This window comes from Sus scrofa, chromosome 14 (genome assembly GCF_054392235.1).
Source record: "Sus scrofa isolate SSC_HxYL_T2T_F1_AM1 chromosome 14, Sscrofa_HxYL_maternal_Yorkshire_Landrace_v2.0, whole genome shotgun sequence".
NCBI lineage: Eukaryota > Metazoa > Chordata > Mammalia > Artiodactyla > Suidae > Sus > Sus scrofa.
Genome location: NC_139396.1, coordinates 79,666,371 through 79,685,000, shown reverse-complemented (window position 1 = coordinate 79,685,000; position 18,630 = coordinate 79,666,371). Strand labels below are relative to the sequence as shown.

Below are 18,630 nucleotides of genomic sequence, written 5' to 3'. Positions count from 1 at the left end.
CCTTCCCCACAGCTGGAGGGCTGCAAACTGCGGCTCAAGGCCCCCTGGTTAGACAGATGTCCAGGTTCCTGGGCTCCCTCAAGTTTTGACTGGATCATTCCTTATTATTTTGTCAGTTTTTCGTGGCATTTAAAAAAGATCTTTTGGGAGTTCCCGTCGTGGCGCAGTGGTTAACGAATCCGACTAGGAACCATGAGGTTGCGGGTTCGGTCCCTGCCCTTGCTCAGCCGTGAGCTGTGGTGTAGGTTGCAGACGCGGCTCGGATCCCGCGTTGCTGTGTCTCTGGCATAGGCCGGTGGCTACAGCTCCGATTCGACCCCTAGCCCGGGAACCTCCATATGCCGTGGGAGCGGCCCAAAGAAATAGCAAAAAAAAAAAAAAAAAAAAAAAAAAAGATCTTTTGTATTTTCAGTTTCAATCAGTTTGGTTATAATAATTTAGTCTTCCATAATACTAGAGATGTAAACATCTCATTTGCGATCTCTCGCTTTCTCTGTCTCTGTGTTGGCGGTGTCTGAAGAGGGATTCGAATGTAAAGCTTTTTTCCCCTCCCACTGCTAAACAATGACCAAAACACCCTACTCTGAATAATCAATTCTTGAGTGTGATGTGTAATTTTCACACGATACATTCCTGTAAATAATTTGCCTCCTTTCTGTTTTACTGACTCACTAATCCCATTCTGTAATCTTGGATGAGTCTCATATTTTTTTCCTGATGACTCAATCTTTACAATGTACCCTTAAATCTCCAAGGGTCAAGTTCCTCTTTCTTATTCAAAATCAGAGACAAGGAGGGAAATTTTATTCTTGCTCTATGACAGAAAAGGCATCATATACCAAACTCTAAAAGCTGGACCTAAACGTCCCATGAAAATATTGTAATTAGATGAGATGACATTTCAGAGAAATGAACACACACATCAAAGTACCTACAAGTTATGTACTCTACATTGTATAAAGCACTTTTAAGTATATTTAAACCAAGTAAGGCAACATCTAATCCATCATGGCTCATCACACTAATGAGATGCTATCAGTGTCTGCTAGGCAAATGTCTTGTCGGATTTGATTGTAATTCATTCATTATCTTTACCATAATAAATCAGAAAGTATCTTCATCATTCATGAAATCAAGGACTATTTGGGGGGAGATTTTTTCCACAGATAACTATGGGAAACTCTTGGGTAGACTTCAGACCACCCTGTGACTTTGGCAGAAATTGATCTGGGAATGTGAGTTTGAGCTTGGCCCTGTAAGTCTCCTGCTAGAGACCAGGTTGTTGATGCAATGTTTGAAAGTCAAACATCTTCTCTCTTTCTTACCTCCCATCTCATCAGCCCTGGAAGCTTCACCTCACACCCTGCTTGTAAGTATACCTCAGCTTTTAAAATTAATGATGCAATTATACAGTGCTGCATGAAAAAATGCTCAACATCACTAATTATTAGAAAAAGGCAAATCAAAACTACAGTGAGGTACCACCTCACACCAGTCAGAATGGCCATCATTAACAAGACAACAAATAACAAATGCTGGAGAGAGTATGAAGAAAAGGGTACCTTCCTATACTGTTGGTGGGAATGTTAATGGGTACAACCACTATGGAAAACAGTATGGAGGTAGTACCTCAGAAAACTAAATATAGAACTACCATATGACCCAGCAATCCCATCCCTGGGAATATACCCAGACAAAACTTTCACTGAAAAGACACATGCACCCCTGTGTTCACTGCAGCATTATTCACAATAGCCAAGATATGGAAACAACCAAAATGTCCATCGACAGATGAATAGATTAAGAAGATGTGGTACATATACATGATGGAATACTACTCAGCCATAAAAAAGAACAAAATAATGCCATTTGCAGCAACATGGATGGAACTAGAGACTCTCATACTAAGTGAAATAAGTCAGAAAGAGAAAGACAAACACCATATGATATCACTTATATCTGGAATCTAATATACAGCACACATGAACCTATCTATCTACAGAAATGAAACAAACTCATGGACATGGAGAATACACTTGTGGTTGCCAAGTGGGAGCAGGAGAGAGTGGAATGTACTGGGAGTTTGGGGTTAGTAGATGTAAACTATTGCATTTGGGGTGGATAAACAATGAGATCCTGTTGAATAGCACAGGGAACTATATCTAGTCACTTGTGATGGAACATGATGGAGGATATTGTGAGAAAAAGAATATATATATATATATATATATATATATATATATATATACACGTATATGAGTCATTTTGCTGTACAGCACAAGTTGGCAGAACATTGTAAATCAACTATAATAGAAAAAATAAATACCTTACAAAAAAATTACACAATGCTGAATGTCAATTATATCTCAATAAAACTGGAAGGAAAAAAATTAAAGAATTAACAAACCCCACCCTCATTCCTAGTAAGTGATTTGTGTTTTGATGCCCTGTGGTGAGAAACAAGCCTCGATGCTTTGGCTTGAATTTAGCTCAAAGGCACAGAGGGCTGAGTATTAATTCTTTTAATGCTATCATGCTGGCTATGAGTCCTGCACATTGTCTCAAAATGGCACATTGCAATTTAATTCATCTGAACTCATTGGAATGTACTGATCACCCAGTGCGTGTGAGGCCCTGGTGCAGTGGAGACCAGGACAAAGGAGACATGGCTTCTGGTTGGACGAGCATGCAATCAATAGACCATTAACTGCATTTCCTTTGAGCTATCATTCCTAAAAAAAAATGCAGGAAAAGCATAAGAGGGAGACATCAGACTGCTCCACTCCAAGCTCAATAGTCAAATGGGAGATTACATAATCAGTGAGCATTTCTTTTCAAAGTAATAATGTTTGGAGCTCAATACCAAAGAGATCCACCTGCTCAGAGGGTGTTTGAAACTGCCCCAAGCCACTTTCCTGGTGAACAGAGAGACTGTATTAGTTTTTTACAGCCTTTTATTCTCTTCTTCCTTCCTTCTTTTCCTTTCATGCATTCCAACCAATATGGTGGCTCCTTCTGCAACAATCCAGACATAAGACCAAAGCCCAAGGGCCCCTCACAAGGGCTGTGCACATGTCAACCTTGAACCAAAAGACCCTGGAAAGAGTGCCCTGAGCTCAGTACAAAGCTGAGGCAGAAGATGTGGACAGGACTGAGGCGGGGCACACTTCAGGAATGCAGTTTGGCTGAAGGTTTAATTGGCAAGCTTGGATACATGTACATCCCACCTGCTGCTTGGGACCAGCAGGGGGCAGAATTGCCTGAAATATCCAGGCAAACTGCATGCGCTGTGGAGGACCTAGGGAACACCTGTGACAGGTGTACACAGCATCCGCCTTCGAGAGGCTCAAAGGATCCACAGCCGAATGGTCCATTCCACACCAGGCCCTCCATTACCCAACACCAATGTCTCACCACAGATTCCTTCATCTTCCTGGGGAGAGGATCTGCAGCCAGCTCTTCTAGATTTTGATGTAAAAATTTATGAAACAATCTGCACTGAAGAAGGGACCTGAAAATGGAAGAACACACAGGTTTTATTTTTTAAAATCAGTGCCTACTCCAAGGATTGAAGGCAACAACTACATCTCAGACCTCCTACTCACAAATGACAAAAAGCCAGTGCTCTCTCCTTCAAATCATTCACAATAAAGAAAAAGGGGTGCAACACTGTCAACCAACTATAATGGAAAAAATAAAAATCATTCCAAAAAAGAAAAAAAGAAAAAGAAAAAGAGGTGCATGTGCAAGTGATCCCAAAGACAATGGCTGGATTTTCAAATTCTACCCTGATTAAAGCCATCAAGGGCCACAGGTACCCCTGATTGTCAACAGCTAGTTAAGCTCACAGACAGGCTCTATTTTGGCCAGAATTCAGTTAAATGTTTGATAAGAAAAACTGGGCAAATCACATTTAACTTTTCCTATTTTTCCATGCCTTTCACTTTACTGCATCTGACAGCCTGAAATTATATTTTTTCTGCCCCCCAGTGGTTATGGTTATCTTTTAAGTGTGGACAAACTACCCTAGATGATTAATATCTGATCAGATTGATTGATATCTGAAAGAAACTAGGGTATCATGTGAAGGGTTTGCAGTTCCAAAATGCATATATATCAAAGATTCAAAAGACAAGAGGGAAGATTGGAAAGTATATATTCTTTCTTTTTTCATCTTTTCTTGGGCCATACCCACGGCATACGGAGGTTCCCAGGCTAGGGATCTAATGGGAGCTAACAGCTGCCGGCCTACACCACAGCCACAGCAACACAGGATCTGAGCCGCATCTGCAACCTACACCACACTTCACGGCAATGCCAGATTCTTAACCCACTGAGCGAGGCCAGGGATCGAACCTGCAACCTCATAGTTCCTAGTTGGATTCGTTAACCACTGAGCCATAATGGGAACTCCAGGAAAGTATATTTTCAAGTGACTAAGGATTTTATTTCTTATTTCTTTTTATAGCTGCACCCACAGTATGTAAAAGTTCCCAGGCAACGGACTGAATCCAAGCCATAGCTGCAACAACACAGGATCCTTTAACCCACTGCAGGTATTGAACCCATACTTCCACAGCGACCTGAGCCTCTGCAGTAGGATTATTTTAGTTCCCCAGACTAGGAGTCAAATCAGAGCTGCAGCTGCAGGCCTACACCACAGCTCATGGCAACACCAGATCCTTAACCCACTGAGCAAGGCCAGGGATTGAACCTGCATCTTCATGGATACTAATCTGGTTCATTACCACTGAGCCACACTGGGAACTCTAGTGTTTTCCTTTTTTCTTTTTTGTTCTTTTTTTTTTTTTTTGCTTTTTAGGGCCACACTTGTGGCATATGGGCGTATGGAGGTTCCCAGGCTAAAGGTCCAATAGGCCTACACCACAGCCACAGCAATACAGGATCCCAGCTGCGTCTGTGACCTACACCACAGCTCATGTCAACACTGGATCCTTAACCCACTGAGCAAGGCCAGGGATCAAACTGCAACCTCATGTTTCCTAGGCAGATTAGTTTCTGCTGCACCATGATGGGAACTCCCTCTTTATTTCTTTTAATGCGGTTGGATTCTTAACCCATTGTGCCACAGCAGGAACTCCCAGGATTACTATTAATACATTTTAAAAATTTGGCACAGACTTCACTTTAAATTCAGATGGCACCGGCCATCCTGAAAACAAAAACAACAGAACAAAACAAAACCCTTTCTTGGAGTTCCCGTCGTGGCTCAGTAGTTAACGAATCCGACTAGGAACCAAGAGGTTGCAGGTTCGATCCCTGGCCTTGCTCAGTGTATTAAGGATCCAGCATTGCCATGAGCTGTGGAGTAGGTCACAGATGCAACTCGGATCTGGCGTTGCTGTGGCTGTGGTGTAGGCCGGCAACCACAGCTCCGATTAGACCCCTAGCCTGGGAACCTCCATATGCCATAGGTATGGCCCTAAAAAGACAAAAAACAGAACCAACCAACCAAGGCAACAAAAAAACCCTTTCTTTTCAGAGACGCCAAATCTAGTCTGCCTGAGGCAGCTGCCTGGTGTAAACGCAGCAATGTAGCTTGGAGAACCCCGACAGGGTCTGTGTTGTTGAGGTTACAGCACACCCAGGGAAGGTCAAAGACAGTGCTGGGGTGCAAGAGGCCATCTGTTGCTGGCATTGCAAGTTTTACTCTGAAAGCACCAGAGCAAAGATTAAATGTGCCCCAGATGTTGAGCCCCGATTTTCAGGCGTTTCTGGTCCGTCCTGTGTTTCTCTCACCCTCATCCTGGGACAATCTGGGTTCACAGGGAAAGAGTCCAACCATCGTGAGCACTGGATGAGAGAAGGAGGCTGCAAGACCAGCAGACAGCTGTGTGTGTGCACATGTGCGCGTGTGTTACTCACAGAAGCACAGAAGGGTCGCTGCTCTGTCTGCTCAGATGGTAGGAAAGTGCCACCAGGAGACCGCAGAAGGCTGAAAACAGCGCCGGGATGTGCTGGGTGCTCCATGGTTCCTGAGCAAAAGATCAGAGAGTGCGTCACTCAACGGCTGGGTGAGGAATAGCGGGATGGTGCCCTGGGACACACTTAGCACGCGTCTCCAAGGTCCAGCTGGATGGACATGCTGCCTCATGACCACCCCTGCCAAGGGACATTGAAGCAACTTGATGGCCTCCAGAAACCTTCCCGTAAACATACAAGCATAGATGTTGCCAAGGGACAGGAGGCATTTCAAACGAGTTATGAGAAGACATTAACATGACCTTTTCTGAAATTCAGTTTAGGATCTTTACAACATTAAACACGTATTGCCTCTTTTGAATTCAATATGATACTTAATGATGATCAGAATTGTATTTCTTTTCTGTTTTTATTGAAACACAGTTGATTTACAATGTTATGCTAGTTTCGGGTGTACAATAGAGTGCTTCAGTTATACACATGTATCAATACATTATCACACATATATAAATAGATACAGATTCTTTTTTCTTTACTTTCTCTTCCATTATGGGGTACAGGATGTATTTCTTAGCATTTATTTAATCAATGTTTTAAAATATTTTTGGTCATACCCATGGCACATGGAAGTTTCAGGGCCAGGGATGGAACCCCAGACACAGCTGCAACCCCAGACACAGCTGCAACCCAAGCCAGAGCAGTGACAACATCGGACCTTAGCTCACTGAGCCACCAGGGAACTCCTTTAATCGATGGTTTAAAAGGTGTAAAACATGCCAAAAGGGCATAAGAGATTGAATCGATTAGTGGACTGAAATGAAACCCAGGAGAAATTTAAAAGTTAAAGACAGTCCTCTGAAGAAAGAGAAAAATTGTTTAAAGTGAAACCAGCAAGATACTTCACAATTAATCAAACAGAAGCACAGATGCCAGGAACCAAGGCGCTGTACTCAGGGCGAAGAACGGACACCAGGTACAGGCATTCCCATGAGCTGCTTGGGAACTGATGTCTGTATCTGGAAGCTGGCTCTTCTTCAGGATACAAGCATGTCCTCACACAAAGGGAAGGAAACTTCTACACATTTAGCCTTTCCAACCCCCATCAACAGAATCTGCCAATGCCTTCTCAAAGCTGGATCCAGGAGAGGACTCCAAGGCTTCTCTCTCAAGGTTTTGATCCCTTAAATCACCAAGTGTTTGAGAAGGGCATGCTATTCATTATGCTTAGAATCAAAAACACAAGTCACTGAGTCAATTGGGCTCATATTGTAGCTGCAATGGCTTCGATACGCTGAAGGGGTGAATGTTATGTTGGGTAGAGAGAGGGATTTTCTTTCTTTTTGGGTGCTTCATTTTCCTAGACATTAAAACGCATTTCTTGTGTCTCCGCCCCGGTGAAAGTTCAGGACCTGGGAAAGCAGCATCTGGAAGGAGACCCAGGCTCATGGACCCGCGGAGCCTGGAGCTGGACAGGTAGGGGGCGAGGCTGGTTCATTACACACCTTTAGCTGCCCCCCTCCTGGCCACACCCCTGCCTCTGGCAGGGCTGCCCTCTGAGCCTCCCAGGCCAGGGTCCCGAGTGCTGGCACAGGGACTCTCCCGGGCCCTCCAGGCACCAGGGCTGTGCCCATTATTTTCCTGATTCTTCCCATCAATTTTGTCCACAAGTTCTGGTGCAGTGATAAAAGTCTTCTCCACCCTACTCTGCTCCTCCTTTTGGAGTTTCCTTCAGCAGAGCCCCCTCTTTCTATGTCCACTTCATCCTTCTTCAGGCCAACCCCCTGCTCACACCCACCAAGTCTCTTAGTCCACAGACATCCTCTGGCTGGAAGACAACATCCTCTCTTTTCATTGGTTCCTCCAGCCCTGCCCATAAACCCGCTGAAGTTGCCGACACCTTTATGAAACTATGCGACACCTTTATGAAACTAATGTATATCAACTACACTGCAATAAAATTGAAGTTAAATTAAATTAATGAAATTATTTTTTCTGACTGCATCCAGGGGATGTGAAAGTTCCCAGGCCAGGGACTGAACTCTCCTCACAGCAGTAACCCGAGCCACAGCAGTAACAGTGCCAGGTCCTTAAGCCTCTCAGCCTCCAGGGAACTCCTAAATTAAATTAAATTTTTAAAAAGAAAACCAAAAAATTTAAGAAATAAAGTGCAAAGGCCCCCTTTGCCCAGTTATGCTGGAAAGACACAGTGATCTCCCATCTCCTTCAGACCTGCCCAGCCTTGCAGGAGGCTCCATATCAGCATTATCCCATAGGGCACCTCCCCCGGAGTCAGCACCTCCTCACAGAATGGGCTCCAAGCTGGGCAGACCTGGACTTGAATCCTGATCCAGCCAGGTTAAGCTGTGTGGCCTGGGTTAAGTTACTTAGCAACTCTGAACACTGGTTAATTCCCTCTTCTATAGAAAAAGAAAATTATATATATGCAAGGGATGCTGAGAGGGTACTTTTCTGACCTTGGGCAAATTTTTTAACTTTGGGGTATGGGAGGGTTCAATACAGCCCCCACTTAGTCACTGGTACCCAGTTCTCTGAGCCAGACATCTGGGCTGTTTCCTTTCCATCATTCCCATAGTCGGCTGGTCCTAAGGTGTCATTGATGCATCTGGCAATGCACCTCCAATCTGTCCCCTCCTTTCACTGCATCCTCCACTGTCTCGTTCCAGCAGTACTGTTAACAGCTTCATTATAGGAAGATGGAATGTCAATCTCCACGTCCCTGCCCCCCATAGACCCCAGAAGTCATCCTCTGCATAACAAAAGAATGGACCTCCTCCCATAAAAGGCAAATCAGTCACATGATGGCTCTTCACTCAGTATCTTTCGGTGATTCCTCATTGCCTACAGCAAAACTACTCCAGCAAAAGCTACGAAAGCCAATTAGGATCTGGCCCCAGCTCCACTTTACAGCTTCCTTCCTCGCATTTATGATACACACAGCAGTAAAACCATAAAGATGCATTGCTGGCCACTCTGCCTTTGCACACAAAGTTTCTTCTGCCCAGAGGGTTCTTCTGCTCTGACCCCACTCCACTCCCCTCAACCCAGTGAACTCCTACACATGCTTCAGTGCCCAGTATAAGTTCCACTTGCTTGGTGCTATCTCCCAGGCAGAGAGAAGCTCTCCTCTACCAGCAGAACCACATTTCCAACATGTATACTTCAGCATCTAAGACACCTCACTCCTGCTACTCCTGGGCACAGGTAGGTCTTGTCCCCTCTGTGCTCCCTGGGGAGGGGTGTTAGTGTCTCTCTTTCCCCCTGTCCTTGGGACAAAGGTTAGCACATCACTGTATCCTTGAGTGAATGATTACAGGGTTTCCGTTTGCAGGATTATACCAGTCCCTCTTCTATGACCCATCTGGGAAAAATATTTCAGCAAGAAAAGAGGGAGAGGAAATAAAGTCACTTCAATCAAATGTGGGCCAGGCAGTGAAAAGCCACGAAAATGATAAGACTATTAGAGGAAAGATATCCCTTCACCTTAAAACTAATTTTTTTCCCCTCAGACAGCACCTCCAATAACACAAAGTTTATTCTGGAATTGGGAGCTTTTTTCTTTCCTAAACGTCCACTCATCAAACATGTATTGGCCACTTCCTACGTGCCAGGCACCAAGGAGGCCACCTCTGAGGACAGCACAGGTGTGGATGCAGGGTGAGGTGAATTACAGGAGTAATTGCTGTAAGGTGTGATAGGGAATAGACAGTGAGGTGTCTTTGCCAGGTGCTCCCCGGGCAGGAAGCAAAGGCTCAAGTGAGAGGCTTTAAGTCCAGCCCGGCATAGAAGAAATTTGGGAGAACAGGTCCCTTCCCTGCAGGGACTTCTGGGGAGGCCAAGCCAGGCTCTGGGAGCACCCTGGGCGGATGGAGCTGACCCCACCCTCCTCCCATATAAGCTTCCTGTCCCTGCTCTGGACACCCACCTGCAGCTTCTTCTCTTCCATTTCATACTGGGCTGTTACAAAAACACACAAAATATGTTTTCCAGGAGAGAAAATGCTGTAGTGCCCATTGTGGCTCAGTGGGTAAAGAACTAGTGTCCATGAGGATGTGGTTTTGATCCCTGGACTTGCCAATGGATTAAGGATCCAGCATTGCCGTGAGCTGCAGTGTAGTTTGCAGATGTGGCTCAGATCTCACGTTGCTATGGCTGCAGCGTAGGCCAACAGCTGCAGCTCTGATTCGACCCCCAGCCTGGGAACTTCCACATGCTGCAGATGCAGCCCTAAAAAAGAGAGAGAGAGAGAGAGAGAGATCCTGCTAAATTCTATTTCCTCCCACTCATTCCTCCACACTTGCCTATGCTGAGTGTTTAAGTCACAGTTTTGTGGAGGCAGGGGCCTTCCTTTTACATGTGGCCCATAAAAAAATGCAGACATTAGAAAAAAAAAAATCACCCTAAGAAGGATTTAGTAACCATGAGCATGGAGATAAGGATCCCTGCTTGGAACAAAGAAAAAGTCAGAAGAAAAAGCATTGGTAGAAGTGGATTCCAGGCTCCTCGATTCCTGGAATAAGTGATCCTATGGAACCTGCTTAACTTAGTAGCTCAGCTTCCACTTCTGTAGAAAGGTGACAAGGACACCTCTCTTGAAGTATTGCTGCAACGCCTTAATGCGATTGGAAACAGCCATGCACACTGCAAGGCAGTATGTCAATGTTAGTTTTTTATTAATTGGAAAAGAAAGAGCACCCGTGATGGATGTGTCTTTGCAGATAATAAATTAAAGCCACATTAAATATATTTAAATTTTTAAGTTTACCTACTTTGACTCACCCAATAACCCTTACCCAATTCCTCTCTCATTTACCTTCTAGGTAATTAAATCTCTGCAAAGCAAACATGGAAGGACAGCCACCCCCCCTAGGATAGAAGGACCCTCCTACTTTACCTACTAAAATAGCTGGTAGAAAAGGGAATGGGAGGTAACAATATCTAACAGGAGACAGTGGAGTGACTCTGCACCACATCCTTCTACTTCCCAGCATTTACCCTGGCTCATGACTACAGGTCTAAACAAAGACTATGTGATTAACCTTTGATCCTTCCACTGGGTGGAGCCTGCTGACAGCAGGAACTTGTCAGTTTCACCCCAGTATATTCTGACGTTTTACTGGTCCCTGGCCCTGAGAGGCCCTTAACATGTATGGATCTGATGCCTTGGATTTAAGCAACTGTTACTTCCTTACTCTATAATGCAGACCAAAGAGTGCAGAGCAGGTTATTTAAGTATCTAGAAGGATACAGAAGGTTGGTCTTTCCCAGTGCAGAGCAGTAGTTAAAAGCATGGGCTCAGACACAGCTTCAATTCCAACTCCTCCAATTCCAATGCTGCCGAGCACGAAAATACTGGGCAAGTTTTTAAGCCTCCGTTTCCTTATCTAAGATAACACCCAAGGGAGCTCTCATCCTGGCTTGGCAGTAACAGACCCGACTAGGATCCTCAAGGATTCGGGTTCGATCCCTGGCCTCGCTCAGTGGGTTAAGGATCTGGCGTTGCCATGAGCTGTGGTGTAGGTCGCAGACGTGGCTCGGATCCCAAGTTGCTGTGGCTGTGGTGTAGGTCTGCAGCTGTAGCTCTGATTGGACCCCTAGCCTGGGAATGTCCATATGCCTTGGGTATGGCCATAAATACCCCATATATATAAATACCCCATAGGGTTGTTGTAAATATTATATGAAGTGTTGTGTGTAAAATGCTTAGTAGCCAGTCTAAAACACTCAATAAATGCTTGCTATTACCCTATGCTTTACTAAGATTCCGTCTCACTCATTTCAGGCTGCTATAACCATAGTATTATGGACCAGGTGGCTTATAAACAACAGAAATTTATGTCTCACAGTTCCAAATGCTGGAAGTCCAAGATCAAGGTGCCAGCAGGTTTGGCGTCTGGTGAGAACTCGCTTTCTGGTTCACAGCTGGCATGTCTTCATGTGGTAGAAGGGGTAAGGGAGTTTTTCTGGCCTGTTTCAAAAGGGCACTAATACCAATTGCAAGGGTGTCATCCTCACTACCCAATCACCTTCCAAAGTCCCCATCTCCTCATACCATCACCTCTGTGACTGGGATTTCAACATACAGCTCTGAGGGGACACAAACCTTCAGACCATAGCAGATATAGAAGAGCTGACCATGGACGGCAGTAAAATCACATTTCCTGAAAAAATTAGAATCAACCTTAAGTATGGTTCTTCTCTAAGAGTCTGAGGGGGGGAAAAACAATGATTTTTGTTGATTCCTTATAGCCTTCTACTCTGTACTACAGATGGATAATAATAAAACAGGAACTCTTCTAAAAAATGTGACTCTGCCCTTACCAAGATGTGATATTATTATCTAAAGTTGCACAAACTGAACTGATGGATCTTATTTGGGGTCATTCTTATTTATTTATTTATTTACTTATTTATTTTTGCTTTTTAGGGCCACGCCCATGGTATACGGAGGTTCCCAGGCTAGGGATTGAATCGGAGCTACAGCTGTCAGCCTACCCCACAGCCATAGCAATTCAGGATCTGAGCCGAGTCTGCAACCTACCCCACAGCTCATGGCAACACCAGATCCTTAAGCCACTGAGCGAGGCCAGGGATGAACCGGAAACCTCATGGTTACTAGTTGAATTCATTTCTACTGCCACAATGGGAACTCCTCATTCTCATGTATTATCTCAAGCTGTTGCATTCCTTCTGGTGTGTGTCCTATACTAGTAAGAGTCTACATTCATCCTTCTCTACATGCAGCATCTTCTGAGCATTACCAATAGCTTCACGATAAATTGCTAGGCATGAATGAAGGGCACCATGGCTACAGGGATGGGACAGAAGGAATGGATATTTCTCTTTTCCTTCTTTTTTTAATTTTTTAATTTCTTTTAGAGCCGCATCTGTGGCATGTGGAAGTTCCCAGGAGGCTAGGAGCTGCAGCTGTCGGCCTATGCCACATCCCCTGCAACATGGGATCCGAGCCTCGTCTGCAACCTACACTACAGGTCACAGCAATGCCAGATCCTTAACTCACTGGTCAAGGCCAGAGATTGAACCTGAGTCTTCATGGATACTAGTCGGGTTCGTTACTGCTGAGCCGTGATGGAAACTCTGGAATGGATATGTTCTTCAACAATGTAAAAGGGGTATGACACAGAATGGCACATTTGTTCTTGGAAGAAGGAAGGTAGAATGAAGGATGTTGAGGAGTCCATATTCCAGGTATGGCTTTGCATGTTTTCTAGCCCAACCTCAGATCTTCACACAATTCTAGAAAGAACCTGCACTCATCTGAGCTTGGGCAGATTATAAAAAGGCAGATCACCTGGATCTTCCTAGGCTCTCTACTGAAAACATCCTCAACCTCCAAGTTCTTAACCTTGTTCATTTTTTTCAACAGATACAGTTTTATATATATATACATATATATATATATATATATATATATATATATATATATATATATACATATATATATACACACACACACACACAATAGGAGGCAAATTTCTCAGGGTAGCAAGGATGGGAAAAACCATTTGGGTACATACATGAGTTACTCTTTCATGTTTACAATGTCCAGATTTGCAAAACTATGCCATCTTTAGGAAGGATTATTTTAGATTTGGAAGAGATCTCATAACTGAGCTAATCTCACTCCTTTGAATTATTGATCAAGTAAGAAGACAGGGAGAATAGAAGAGACTTAACCAAGGTGGTAAAGCCAGGACCAAGCCCCTGGTGCATGGCACTCTATCCTACACCACCCTAAATATCTGTACAGATACCTGTGCGAAGTATGTGGACATCTCATGACTTTCCATTTTTTTAAAAAAATCTTGCTATCACTGTAAATTTGGAGTTCCAAGTTTTACAAGCTGTTTCATTCATGTATTCATCCCCCATTCAACAGTGCGGGACCTTTTTTCAGTAACTGCCTGTTTCATTGAACAACAAGCAATGAAACTGGCAATGTTACAGCCCAAAGGAAGAAGTGATCTGGGAAGGGCTCAGAGTCAGCTTCACAAAGGACAGAGTAAGGAGCTGGGTTGTCAAGGTGACTAGGAATGAACTTGAAATGGGCACAGTCCGCATCATGTAAAAGTACAATGCTTCAAGGCTTCATGAACCTGCATTTAAGCACTTCTGGTTATGATGCAGGATGGGTACAGCTGAATGTACTCCTAAAGGTACTGCTCTTAAACACACATGAAATTCATAGGAGTAGATTAAAGAACAGGAAATAGTTAAGCATGAAGAAAACATATTGAAGGGAAAGGACTTTCATGGATTACAGACCCATAATTTTCTGCACTGGGAAGAGAGGCAGGTGGATGCCAACAACTCTGAAGATGAAACAAAAGGAAGTAAACTTCAGCAAGGAAACCTGGGAGTAACTTAAGGAAAAACTTCCCGACATTGATGATTCAATAAAGTACAATTAGGGAAACATTAGCATTTCCTTTTCTCCAATTGTTTTAAAACATAGATATTGTCCATGAAGAGTTAAGAGACAAGACTGCCTGAAAGAGAAGGAAGGAAGAGAAACTTGCTGAAGGCTTTTCTTATTATGCTTTCACTGCATAGGAACATATCATTGTTTTAACAGCTCTGCAATTTCTCTCTCTCTCACTCTTTTGCTCTCTCTCTCTCTCACACACACACACACACAACTAAATAAACACTGAGAACCAGAAGGAACTATTCAGCATCAGTTTGCAGAATTAAGATTTGGGGAGGGGAGGGGGGGACACAATAAGATAAAATGGCTTTGTCCCTTTTTTTCATCCCTCTCTCCTTGACTTCCTGATCACTCTCCAGGCTATTCAGTCCTAGGCCTCACCACCTGCATTTCCCCTCCAGGGCCTCAGCCCATCTCCTCTACCCAGGCTCCTTGGACAAGCCTCTCAGCACAAGTGGGAGTCCTGTGAAAGAACAATAGTGAACTTGATGGGACTTTCCATGGTCTCAGGAACACCTAGAAGCCCAATTTCTAGCAGGAGTTGATCTTGTCCAGTCAAAAATATAGTTTAAAAAAATGCCTCTGAGGAGTTCCTGTTGTGGCTCAGTGGTTAACAAATCTGACTAGGAATCATGAGGTTGTGGGTTCCATCCTTGGCCTTGCTCAGTGGGTTAAGGATTTGTCATTGCTGTGAGCTGTGGTGTAGGTTGCAGACACGGCTCAGATCTGGCATCACTGCATCTGTGACATAGGCTGGAGGCTATATCTCCAATTAGACCCCTAGCCTGGGAACCTCCATATGCCACGTGTGCAGCCCTAGAAATGGCAAAAAGACAAAAAAAAAAATGCACCTGAGGATGTTTTTATTTTAATTTTTTGTCTTTTGTCTTTTAGGGCCACACATGTGGCATATGAAAGTTCTCAGGCTAGGGGTCAAATCGGAACTGTAGCACCAGAGCCACAGCAACAAGGGATCCGAGTCGCATCTGCAACCTACACCACAGCTCACAGCAACAGCGGACCCTTAACCCACTGAGCAAGGCCAGGGATCAAACCCGAGTCCTCATGGATACTAGTCAGGTTTGTTAACCACTGAGCCACAGTGGGAACTCCTTTATATTTTAATTTTTATTTTGAGATAGAGAAGAAAATATTGACACTTGAGGAGGAAAAGAATCACTAAACTGAAGAGGGATTTTGAAAGAAAATGATCACTTGCACTGGCTATTTTAGTTGGAAGGTTCATTTCAGTGTTCAAACAGTCTCATTTCTATAGAGAGAAGCAGAAAGTAAGAGAGGGAGTACTGACTGGTATTTCTAGTAGATTTTTGAAAAATAAACTTTCATATTTTAAACATACATGTATTAGCCTTGAATTTTATTGTATACATATGTAATTTGTTCTACTCACAGACACACAATTGCACACAGACACATAATACATACATTATATACATAAATATATATATATATTTACACACACACAAATACATATTTTTTGGAAGGAGATGAGGTTTTAGACAATCTATCACCCACTGATAATGAAATGTATTCCGTGTGACAGTTTGCTTCAAAATTAACATCCCTAATTGCTTTGAGAGGTGTCTCATGGGCCCCTGAATGGGAATAATATGGATTGATGAGTGCTGGCTTCATAAAACTCCCACAGGTTTTGAAATATTTTTATGATGTAGAAATAAAACTGTCTGATAGTTCTACAATTCTGTGGTAGATGTCATATGCCTTTGGGAATTCCTCTGATGAAAATGCATAGGGAAGTGCAGCTTTGTATAAAAGTACTCTCTGAAGAGACTCTTACTTTCAGCATTTTTTTCCTTCAAAATTTTAGACATGTCTACAATGGAATTTACAGGGCCAACTGAGGGTTTGGTTGCAAAGTGAAGGCAAACAGACCAAATTTCTTACTTTGCTATGCCCTTCGTATCAGATTCACACATTTGCTTTTTAAAGGAAAAGTAATGGATTTTTTTTCCTAGCCCATTGAAAATGGGGGCGTTTCTGAGATCCAGGTTTTCATACATCCTAACTTAAGACCCAGATCAGATCAATTTGACACTGACAGAAATCCTATTTCTAGATCTATTGTGCCATGAATCTCACCCTTAAACAAAAGGAGCTCTGTGCTCTTTAAGTTCTAAAAACTCAGTAAGATCAGATTAGGCTCCCAGTCTTGGTAGTCTGTACTCTGTTCATATTCTACGGCCATAGGTCACCATGTGGCTGGCTGGCACTTGCAAGCATGCACTGGGCACCCTGGGGTCCCCCAGCACCCAGTGATGGTCCCACAGCAGCCCCTGTTGATATCCCCCATAGATCTGAACACCCTAAGAGGTCCCCCCAAGGCCTATCACTGAGCCTAACTCCTACCAGCCAATCAGTATGTGCTCGGTAAATAAACAAATGATTGTATTAACAAATGCAATGAATCAGACTTCACTGTCTACTAAAAGAAGGTTTTTCAGCAACATGGATGGAACTAGAGACTCATACTAAGTGAAGTAAGTCAGAAAGAGAAAGACAAATACCATATGATATCACATATCTGGAATCTAATATACGGCACAAATGAACCTTTCCACAGAAAAGAAAATCGTGGACATAGAGAACAGACTTGTGTTTACAAAGGGGGAAGGGGTGGGAGTAGGATGGCCTGGGAGTCTGGGGTTAATAGATGCAAACTAATGCCTTTGGAATGGATAAGCAATGAGATTCTGCTGTATAGCACTGATGATGGAGCATGATGGAGGATAATGTGAGAAAAAAGAATGTATACATGTATATAAGACTGGATCACCTTGCTGTACAGTAGAAAATTGACAGAACACTGTAAACCAGCTATAATGGAAAAAATAAAAATCATCATAAAATTTTTTAAAAGTGGGTTTTCCTTACATCATACCCTTTTTTTTCATTTTGGTGAAAAAAAATAGCATATCTTTATGATTCAATATCATTTTACTTTTAGGAATGGGTACGGGGGAAAATAAGCTCAATTAGCTAGCAAGAAACACTGATCGGAGGTATTCAAACCTACTTATTCCAACATAGGTAAATACAGATAAGTACACACACACACACACACACACACACACACAATTTGGAAAATAACGACATTTACTTTCCTTCTCATAACCTTCTTCTCAGTTATTTGCACTTATTCAATCCCAAAGTTTATTGAGCATCTTTCATGTAACACTGGGCTTTTTTTTTTTTTTTTTTTTTTTTTTTGCTTTTTAGGGCCGCACTCACAGCATATGGAGGTTCCCAGGCTAGGGGTCCAGAGCTACAGCTGCTGCCCTATACCACAGCCACAGCAACACGGGACCCGAGCCGCATCTGCGACCTACACCACAGCTCACGGCAACACCAGACCCTTAACCCACTGGGGAAGGCCAGGGATCGGACCCGAAACCTCAGGTATACTAGTCGGATTCATTTCCGCTGCACCACGATGGGAACTCCTGTAACACTGGGCTTTTTATAGACTATGAAAAGAAGCATATATTAACTAGAGTTCAGGAGCTCATGGTCAAACAAGGAGTGAAGAAAGGTATGCCCTAACAACAACAACAACAGGACCTATGCACCGAGCAAGGGCTTGATCAGCCCCTTCGCTTAGATTCTCACATTTAGACTGTGGCCCACTTTCAAGGCAAGGATGGCTCGTCTTCAACATAAGAAGCAACGGCTTTTGAGGTACTAGTTATTGTGGGAGTATCTGTATTTCCCACAGAACTGATTATATTCAGAATAAGTACTGAGCAAACACCAAAAGGACAATATTGCCCACAGGATTTTGGAAGAAGGACCAACTTCTGCTGGCATGGCTAGGACAAGGGTCACCATCCATCACTACTGGAGCAACCACTGCTTACACTGCAGCCTGGAATTCTCTTTTCCACCCACCTCCTCCAACCCCGCCTACCACCCCAAGCTGGACAGCCACAAAATCCTACCCATATTGGCTTCACTACATTTCTTGATTTGACCCTTTCAAACGCTATGCTTCCTACCCAAACCTGAACCTACATCTTCCTTCACTTGACAATCGCAATTCCAGTTTGAACAACAGAGCTAACATTATTTTGCCTGTTTTCCCCCAAGTCAGTGTCCACAGCCACCATCAAAGACATCCAACCATAGCTTGAGATGACTCAGTGCTACCTGGGTTTGGAGACCAATGTCACGTGTTTAGCGTT

General features: G+C 43.5%; 1 protein-coding gene and 1 long non-coding RNA gene across 8 annotated transcripts in view; one reads left to right on the top strand and one right to left on the bottom strand.

The window, feature by feature from the left end:
- The window catches only part of LOC146396806 (uncharacterized), a 769,570-nt gene that overhangs the window by 391,268 nt on the left and 359,672 nt on the right, over nucleotides 1–18,630 (top strand). The window lies entirely within an intron of this gene.
- The window catches only part of PCNX2 (pecanex 2), a 293,795-nt gene that overhangs the window by 160,926 nt on the left and 114,239 nt on the right, over nucleotides 1–18,630 (bottom strand). For all 7 annotated transcript variants that reach the window (XR_014827836.1, XM_021074292.2, XM_084996835.1 and 4 more), the window contains 2 exons: nucleotides 5,887–5,996; nucleotides 3,415–3,511 (listed from right to left, as the gene is read on the bottom strand). Coding sequence is in view for 6 of the 7 variants with exons in the window: in XM_021074292.2 (XP_020929951.2) it covers nucleotides 3,415–3,511; nucleotides 5,887–5,996 (207 nt within the window). In the remaining variant the exon portion in view is untranslated. The remainder of the gene's footprint in view (nucleotides 1–3,414; nucleotides 3,512–5,886; nucleotides 5,997–18,630) is intronic.